Raw genomic sequence first — 10,701 nt, 5'->3', positions numbered from 1 at the left:
CATAATGTATTAAAATTATTAATTTATCCCAATATTTCATCCCATATGGTTAATTTTGAACCATAAGTTCCCCACTTCATAAAAAGGAACAAAGATTCAAAGACTTCTTCCAGGAGGGATTCTTTTTCAAGATTGATGAGTTCTAGAGGTTAAGTGCAATTGGAGATGGTAAATGATAAACTAATACTGTAAAATCTAAAAAGGATAAAGGATATGTGACATTGTACATGGATAAAAATAACATTATAGATTAAATTAATAAATAGAGATTTAAATGTAAAATCACCGATTACAATTTAAGTGAATAAGATATTGTTTAGCTATTTTAATTTGATTTTTACATTAATTTCATTCATATGTTAATAGAGATAATTTAATGCTTGAATGAATTTTATTAAATAATTAAAGTGTAAAACTAACTTAACTCCAAGTCAAATCTCATTACTTTGTACTTCAAAACGTACTCTATTTTTAGTCATCCAATACGTGAAGTTTGTTGTTGATGTATATTGTCTATTGGATCCTTTGATAAACACACTTATCTTATTAGCATCAATGATTGACTATTTAATTTGTGATTCTATAGATGACCAACAAACAAAGCTTTCAATCAAAGGGAAATGAATGCTTTCAATTTCTTACCTTAGACATACATGTCAATCTTGTGGATTCTTCAAAGTTTTTCTATCTTTTGACATATTTAAGCTAAAAAATTTAAACTTTATAATATCAAATGCTTATTAATTTTAAACATATAATTAAATCATTATTAATTACAATATATTGCATTACAAATAAATTATTTTTAATAATTAATATTATTTACATATTGTCCTCTCTACCTCTATCACATTACCCTTCTATCTCTCCCACTATCTCCCTCTCTATCAATTGTAAACTTAGCATAAGCCTACTGGTAATGGAGCCTTATCATGTGTCTAATTCAAAAAAATTATTTCAGTCATGTTTAGATCCATTTAAGTGGAATTATATTATATTTAGTATATATTTTATATAAGATCATAGAATTATACATTTAAAAAAATATTTGTTGTCAAATTTTATTTATATATAATTATAACATATATAAAAATAAAAATAGAAATAAGGAAGATGGAACTTCAAAACCTTGCGTTGGGGGCGAAATTGACTTGGAAAACGTATGAACCTCCGAACAAGTTATGGTGTAGACTCTTTAGGAGGAAATATTTGGATTTGGAGAATCCGAATAGGATCCTTACCATAGTCGATGCTGCTAGAGGTTCTTCGACTTGGAATTTCTTGTGGGACTACAGGAACATCATTATCGATCATATTTCTTGGCGCATTGGCAATGGCCAGACGACTATGTTCTGGCGCGACTCATGGGAAGGTGAGAAGGTGCTTGGTGACTTATTTGTAGAAAAGGAATGGGTCAAAGAGGTTGAAAGCAAGGTCGACCTTTTTGTTAAAGATTATGTTGATGACAGCTTGAGTAATGGTGGGGTGTTGGGGTGGAAAACTATTGATATTGGAGAGAGAATGTTATGTTTGAAGTTGGTAGATCTTTTGAAAAATAGATGCGTCTTGTAGTCGGAATATGAGGACACCATATTTTGGTGTGCCTCTAAATCAGGTAAGTATAGTGTGAAATTGGGGTATGAGATCCAACATCACAGATTGAGAGAAAGCAAGTGGCCTTATTATCTTTATTGGAACAACATTGGTCTTCCTAAAGTTGGAGCCTTTATGTGGATTTCACTACATGGCAAATTCTGACTGGTGATAGATTGAAGCATATTGGGATTTCAGGACCGAGTTGGTGTGTTATGTGCAAAGGGAGTGAAGAGACAACTAATCATTTACTCTTTCATGGTCCCTTCGCGGATGCATGTTGGGATTGGCTCGTGGATAAATTGCAGTTCTTTTCGATTAAAAATAAGCTCCTTAAAGATTTCCTTCTTGCGTGGCCTAAAGCAAGTCATTCGAAGTGGAGTGGATTGTGGTTGATTATCCCTGCTTTGTTAGTTTGGCACATCTGGAAGGAGAGGAATAGGAGGATATTCAGAGAATCTTGTCTTTCATTGGAGGAGGTGATTTTCAAAATCAAGGTGGCAATTGAAGAAGTGATTAATGGCAAGCCCCCCAAAGTTAAATCATTCAGGTATTGTAGTTGGGATAGGGATATGGAACGCAATTGGTCACTCAAGGACTGGGGTTTGGGGTGCCCTCCAGTTCCCAAAACCAATAGGAAGCTAGTTAGATGGATTCCTCCACAATGTGATTGGGTGAAGCTGAATTTTGATGGAGCGAGCAGAGGGAATCCTGGGATTTCAGGTATTGGTGCGGTCATTAGAGATTCCTCGAGACAATTGATGGGAGGCTTGTTTGGGAGTTTGGGCTTTGCCACAAATAATGAAGCAAAGATAAGGGCATTGGCGACTGGACTGGACTTATGTGTTCAGAAAGGGTATGACAAAGTCATCATTGAAGGAGACTCGCAGATTATCATTAACGGTATTTCAAAATCTAGCTTTCAAAATTGGAAACTAGGTAAGTGGATACCTTATATTAATAAGCTTCTGGGATCTATTAACTCTTTTGAACTCAAACATACTTTTAGGGAAGGAAATAAGGTGGCAGATCTTTTGGCCAATGTTGGGATTGATAAGGATCTTAGTGCAATCATATTCGACAAAGAGGATGCAGACACAATAGTTTTGGAAGCCATTTTAAATGAGATCCCAAATTTGACTCGCATGGGGGTTGGTTAGACATTGATTGATGTTAACGCCTCTCGCGAACCGAACCATAGGTGGCATAGTTGAGTGATAAAAGGGAAATTAGAACTGTGTTTCGGCTCCTCGTGATTCCCAGTCTACAGAAAGTAGCGGTGACAAGTACGAGTTAGTCATACCTCTGGCAGATTGAAGTATATGATGGCAATTAAAAGAGTAGTGCACGGATCCCATAAGATTTCTTTGGAATGGGAGTTTGCATGTTTCCAGTAGTTTGCATTCTATTTAAGGAGGAACAAGATAGAGACAGATGTATTATGATTGGATAGCCATAATGCCGCCTTTTGTGGGTCTGAGCTGTGTTAACTGTGAGAACTCTCTAGAGCGACAATGCCTCAACCTATTCGTGTTGGAGGAAGAAATCTGTGGGGCAATTATCTCCCTGGTGGATCGTTCCTTGAGCTTAGATCATTATTGGTGTGATGGGCTTGTTTATGGAGCGGTAATCACTCCCATAGTGGATATCCTGGAGTCACGGGTGGAAGGTGTCGGTTTGATGCAAGGATTTGTTAACCCGGTGAACATCCATGCCGTGGCGGATGCAATTTTTGAACTGCGAGAAGGGGTCAAGGAGAGCATCTTGAAGTTGTATTTTGAGCCTGTCGATAACATTTCTTCCACATCTAATACAGAGGAATCATCGAGAAATGGGCAGGAGGAGTCCGATGGTGATGAAGATGAGGAAATGGATGCAGAAGGAGAGAAAGAGGAGGAAGCATATGAGGGAGAGGAGCTGGAAGAGGACATGGAAGAGGAGACAGACTCAGACATCGAAGATGAAGAGGAGGTTGATGGAGAGGCAGCTCGTAGAGAAGAAAGGCCCTGTTCGCGAGAGAGGCTTGGTGCACTTTCAAGATAGGTGTGTTGAGCGACAACCTCAACAATTTCAGGAGGCTCCTAGATTCAGATGATTGGTGGCTTTCGAAGGGGTCAACTGACAATCACCTCAGCATAGGGGATGCAGTGGTGGAAATACTTCGCTTTATTAGACAGAATTAGGGAATAGGATACTAGTGTTCAGGCAGTTTGGGGTGTATTTTCCAAGGTTTTTTGTAGTCGGGTTCTAATTGTAGCTATGCTCTCTCCTTAGTTGAAGAGATTTTTGTATTGGATATGTGATAGAATAACTATGTATTTATTTTCTTTTATTAATATAGGGCGCCCACAGCTGATACCACTTACCTTTAAAAAAATAAAAAATAAATAAAAAATAGAATTTATAAATAGTTAATTATATATTTATAATTTTTAAAATATTTTGTTTTTAAAATTTAATAATTATTATATTACACTACATAAAAATATATTATTTATTTTTAAATTTTTTTAAATTTTCATATATATATGAAAATCTTAATAATATTATCTATTGATGGTTTCTATTATATTTATATGTATTATTAAATTTAATTATCATATATTCACTTTGATGTGTTCTATCTATTATTGTTAATCCTTTATTTTTTATTACAAATAATTGTTCTAGGCAAAGAACCACCTAGTTGTTTATAGACAAACACATAAGTATATTCAGTAGGAAGTATTCTAAATTAGGGTTTTGACCAAATCTATATATCCATCACTATCTCCTCGAATTTATCTCCCTCTTGCTCCTCTCTGTGTCTCTTTCTAACCTTATCTACTTTTATCCATCTAGCTCTTTATATACTACCTTAGTGTACAAAGTGTATTCTAAAGAGATTTGGAATCTCAACTGGGGAGAATTTGGTCTCTCTCTCTCTCTCTCTCTCTCTCTCTCTCTCTCTCTCTCTCTCTCTCTATATATATATATATATATATATACCCCTCTATAACTCTCTCCATACATCACTTTATATTTCTTCCTCTCTATATATTTCTCTCCCATCTCTATCCTCTCTCTCCTCATTTCTCCCTCCTCTCCATATCCCTCTCTTTATCCATCTCCATCTCTGTCTCTATCTCTATCTTTCTATGTCTTTGTCTCTATCTCTATCTCATTCTCCCCTCCCTTAACTCTCTCGTTGTTCCCTCTTTCCCTACTCCAAACATTATATGACCCTGTTAGTAATGGAGCCTAATTATCTTCTTGATTCAAAGGTTCTTTTTTAGTTATCATTTCTCCATTGAGACATTTGTTGTAAAAAAATCATTTGACAAATGACCTACCAATTGACATCATCTACTACATAAATATATACAAAATATAGACCAAACAAAAATCCATTTGAATTTCCATGCCGCAATTATTCGACTTACCCATTGCACACCAAAGTGCAATTGCTAGTTTTATATATACACTAGTTGTATACCAAAGAAAAACACATTATGATAAAAAGACAAAAACCCACAAAATTTAAATAAACTATCCAACTACCTAGGAGCGTTACGCACTATTCTTTACATCTCCATCACATCACCATAAACGCGTGCTAGGTCAAACTGCTATTCATAGACGGCATAATAGATGGAATTGATTACGTACAACGTACCTAGCATGTGTTCCATCAAATTAGCATGTGACAAAGTTGCATAGCGTTCCACGTTAGCTTCTTTTAGTAAACAATAATAGGCCGCAATGAATACTTGTACAAAAATTGAATTGTTCCATTAAAGCTTAACGGCTTTCTACTCACGCACGTGTATCAAGGGTTTTTTAATGTGATTTAACTTCTATAGCTCATTAAAGAGGAAGTGTACGAGTTAAGTGTAAAGTCTGAATAATATAAGCAAAAGGGGAATAAGATTGTCTTTAGGTAAAAACTCTGAATATAAGAGAAGGATGAATAAGATTCCATTTAAGTGAAAAGACTGAATATAAGCAAAAGGGAATAAGAGATTCTATTTATAATGAGCAAGTTGGATTGATGTATAAAAAGTTTAGTGGATTGATGTATAAGTATTAGCATGGTTTATAAAATTTTAAAGGATGAAGTAGAGATCATGTCTTAAATAATTTTTAGATAATAGATATTTTGTTTGGGTAAAAGAAATCAATTAATAATGTAATTTTGATATGTGTTATCAAAAGGGTAGAGGGTCTTATAGGGTAGAGCACTCTAACTTTGCGCTTCCCAAAATCTATCTTAGATATTTCAAATTTCTTTCAATTTTGCATAGTTGTTTCCTTGTCAAGTCCCTTACTTCAAAAATTTGGTTTCAAGTTCACATAGTCAAATATGATGCCACAAAACATGCCTTTTATACCAAGGTGTCCAGAATGATCCCAAAAAGAAGACCCATAGTTGTGCACTAAGTCATGTTTATTGGTGTGCTGATGTAATATGACATAATTGGTTACTTTTTCAACTTTGCTGGAATCTTTTTAGGGATAAAGTATTGACATGATACTTTTTGTGTTCCATTATTGAACTAATTGTGCCCCAACTACCATCCCCACTATTAGACCCCACTCCACTATAGGGCCCTCTCCCCTATCAATAGATTGCAAAAACAATCAAAGGTTGTTATAACACTTACCAAAAAAGAATCTAGGTTAAGCAATAAATATAATTAGTAATCACGTAATTAATCTAAAGTTTGGTGATAAATTAATATTATAATTAAAATAAAGGAATTAAATAACTAGTTTTTGAAAATAATGATGAAGGTTTTATGTTGGACTCATTTATTAAGATATGGAAATGAATTGCCCACAATGTGATAAATGTCTTAAAATCTAAACAATCATGGAAAATTCTAAGATTTGATCTTGAGCTCTTTGAGTTCAATCTTGATTACCACTGAATTGATAATGATGCACACGTTTCAATTGATAAAACATAGAGTCTGGACCCTATTCACTTTGAACTCTAATCTCATATGCACTTGTAGGCAATGAGGGTGTTTATAAACACTTTAAGGGAATCTTGCAAATCATTGTGACCAATTTCTCCTAGGTCAAGCCCCTAGATCAATTAACTTTATGCCTTTAAGCAAATATTGAAGACAATGTACACAAGCATGTAGGTGGCCTATGAATAGATGTAGAGTCTAAGTCTTTTTACCCTTTAGAAAATTAAACTATGAATGAATTTTTTTTTTCTTGTTTCAACCTTATCTCTATATGTATTTTTTCAATTAGAAGCACATTAAATGTCATTAAATACCAAAATATAACAATTTTTAACTTAAGCATTGATCTCCTTTTGTAAAGGGTTTCGGGTCCCTTCAAAACCTGTTGTTGCTTTAATAAAAAACAATCTTTAACTTAAACATGTGTTAAGTGAACATAATTACTAATGAAAAGAGGAGACAAAGTTGGATTTTGAATTATAAGTTTAAATTTGAGATTTATTGTTGCAAGCCATAAAATCAACCCAAAGTGATGCAAAAATGAAGATGAATAATGATGTAATGATCTTGAGACAAGAAGTAAATTGGTTAGGGTAAGAGTGAATGAAGCGTATAAAACAGGCTTAGTTAGTGAGTATGTGAGGATAAGTGCAAATGAGAGTAAATGCAAATAGGTAAGATTAGGGCATGAGACTAATCTAGCACAAGAGTGTGCCACTTGTCAATATATAATTGCATTGAAGACATTCCAACAAGGTGAGCACTAAATTAATGGGTAGATATCGTGGGTATGCTCCTATGATAAATAAATAATTAAAATAATAACCAATAAATGCTCTATGATAAAGAGTTAGGATTGAACTTTTTGAAATAAATGTATTATATTAAATATACTTTTTTAAAGATAAATATAGGTAGTTAGCTCAAGTCTAGATGCTAGAAGATTTAAGGCATGATGTCTTCAAATGATTTGTCAATATGTTAAAACAAAAAGACTTGTCAAACAAATGTTATGGAATTTGAAACTATCTATGTTTTATATCTAGATCAATTCTATGATTACAAAAGTGATTAGTACAATTACAAGTTTAAAATCTAGTCTACAAAAGTGAATTTTATTTTATTTGATTTATGTAATGTGCTCACCTAGATGTCTATGGCTTGTAATAGCTAACTAGCAATTTCTAAGAACACCTTTGTTGAGTTTTACAAGAAAAATAAATTTAGGCAAATTTTAATATGTTGATTTAATAGATTTGAAAATGATCGAAGATAAGTAGTCATGTAGTATGCCCTAGATGTTGATGTAAGCATGTAACACAATACTAATGACCTGCAAATTTTCTTGATTAATAATACCATGTTATATTTTTGAATGATTTATAGGTGTGTTTAGATTATTTGAAGTAAATAAGGGTTAGTCCTTACATACAACCCTAAGAGGTGTTAATTAAATATTTTTCATGTTAATTCAACACACACAATCATTGTGAAGGGTTGGATTGAGCCAAATTTTAATTTTAAATATTGAAATGGTTAGGATTTTTTCCATGATTATGAATCAAAACATGGGTGATGGATGGATAGATAAAGTGTTAAGACTAGTCCTAATATTGATGGAACAGGTTAGGTCCAGGTTATGTTACATATTTTAACAAGAGAATATGTCACATGTACTTTTATCATTGCATGGAGGATAATCGAATCAAGGTGAGTCTAAAATAAAGGGGCAAGTTTAAGGTATGCAATTTTCAACATTATATTGTGTACCCACCTTGATTTGCACATAAACTACTATGAAGATGCATGTAGAACAACCAAAATAAATGTAAATATTAACTCTCATAAAAATGATATAAATATGGATGTTGCTTTGATACATTCTCATTGCAATGAGTGCTTCATCTAGAAACTTGCAAAAATATAAAATATTGAATGCGTGAAATATGATAGGAATTTAAAATAGACATGAGTTGTCTTCAACCAAAAGAAAAGGAAAAGGACTTCTAAGAAGGTTTTTCTTAGAATTGAAAGAGGATATTATCCATGTTAGAAGAAATAATAGGCACAACTTGAAGCAAATAAAATAATTTGATACCATCTAAAATAAAAGTGAAAAAACTCATTACTAAACCATACTTGTGAAATGAATATTAATAATCTTGTATGCTCCTCCTTGCCCCCTTCCTTCCCCCATAAAAGAAAAATGTTGCATGCACGAGTGCAATAAATTTTGAGGAAAAAATTGAACAAACATGTCAAATGAAGTAAGCTTGGAAAGACTAAGTATGCGAGAATATAAGGATTTTATCATTTAAAAATATAACAAGAGGAAATTGTAATATAATAGCTAATGGTAAGAGGAAAAGTTCTCCTAATGTTATCCCCGATTAGGATTGTAAATCAAGTGAATGTGACCGTGAATACTAGGTGAGAAAACATCGTAAGCACAAACAAGTGTAAGATGTCATTGTGATAATATGTAAAAAAATATAATCATCATAAACATGTTGGCAAAATACATGATCATGATTAGCATAAACATGTGGAAGCCACGAAATATAAGCATAATACTCATAAATGAATCCTATAATCACAAGAAAAGTTCATGTTTGTAAACATATAATCATGTTTATTAACTATTAGAGGTAAAAGTGAGAAATACATGGATCATAGAATATGAATGTAAGTATATCACCACTAGAGTGGAAGTGTGTCAAGCATTGTAAATAAGATGTCCTCAAGAGGGAGAGACAGTTCATATTATTTATAAAAAAAATCTAATGTATAGACACAACATGGAAGATCGAAGTCTCAACCAATGATATGAACATCATCTATCAAATCATCTATGTCCCAATTATGTTTCTTGAAACCACCTTCAAGTAAGTGGATTTCATGATACTATGAGACAATATCCTGAGTAAAAATGCTCAAGAGAGGTGCAATAGATGCTTTTACTTTTCGTATCCATTGTTCATGTGTCTTTAGAGTTGGATTTATGGATGTAATTTGTGCTTGCTTTCCAATGAGATTTTTCTATTAAATTTGTGTAGTAGAAGGAATTGTGGAGGAAAATAGAACATGAAGCAATCTGATTTTGAAACCTTACTTTCTTATTTTAGTGTCAATGATAGGAAAAAAATATTCCTCTCTTTTTTTGTATGAAGGGTGACGTATAAATCTTTATTGTTTTTTCCTTTTATAAAATATGAGAATTAAGTCTTTCTTTTTATTCTTCTTTCATGAGAATGTATGCAAGATAATGATCTACTTTGGCACAAAGAACCACAAGTATTAAAATATTCTCTCTTGGGAGGAGCTCTCCGTGCAACTCGAGGTGTTTTAGGTCTTGTTTATTGATTTTGGAGGGAATGGAGGTAAAAAAGGATGTCTTCATCCATTCTCTGGCTTGTATGATTCTTTCATTGATAATTTTATTTTCATCTAAATGCATATTATATAATTCTTAGTACCCACGAAGAGGTTCCTTAGGGGCATTCATATAAGCATTCAATGTAAAATGACTCAACTTTGAAACAAACATATATAGATCTCACTTCACCTTAATAGTTATATCTCGAGGAACATATTTCAAACATTCATAAACCATAAAATATATTTCTTTTAGCTTTTGAGACAAATGTATACTAAGTGACATACAAAATATATTAAAAAATAAATAATTATAAATAATACATTCACTTCTTTAAGGATGTGTAATAAAGGAAACAAAATACAATTCAATATAATCAAGTACATCATTAGTCATCTTCAACAGGATATTTGAATGCATGTACTTAAATGGTCACATACAAATTCTTTGATACAAGTGTTATATTGATTAGTTGGATCAATAAGGGTACAACACATGGATGAACATAGATCATACCAAAAACATACAAGGGTACATATTAGTTGTTGTGTGATATCTTCTAATTGTAGAATAAAATCCCAGAGGTGTAGGAGGAGAAATAGCTCCATCACATGTCATACCCATAAAATAATCCATATGTGCATATGAAAGATAATAACAATCATTTCAATCCACTACACCTCTACCCACATGAATATGTGCTATGTCACCAGGTCAATGTTGCACCTAATGAAAGTCTACTTTGCTAGACCTTGATTGAATGAAAGAAAGTTT

General features: G+C 32.8%; 1 protein-coding gene across 1 annotated transcript; it reads left to right on the top strand.

The window, feature by feature from the left end:
- Positions 1-2,165: 2,165 nt before the first annotated feature.
- On the top strand, positions 2,166-2,753 carry LOC131875735 (uncharacterized). Its single transcript, XM_059220374.1, has one exon. It carries the CDS (start codon positions 2,166-2,168, stop codon positions 2,751-2,753), a length of 588 nt encoding a protein of 195 aa, XP_059076357.1.
- Positions 2,754-10,701: the final 7,948 nt, after the last annotated feature.

This window comes from Cryptomeria japonica, chromosome 5 (assembly GCF_030272615.1).
Source record: "Cryptomeria japonica chromosome 5, Sugi_1.0, whole genome shotgun sequence".
Taxonomy (NCBI): domain Eukaryota; kingdom Viridiplantae; phylum Streptophyta; class Pinopsida; order Cupressales; family Cupressaceae; genus Cryptomeria; species Cryptomeria japonica.
Note: the sequence above shows the minus strand (reverse complement) of the source record. Positions and strands in the feature narration are given on the sequence as shown.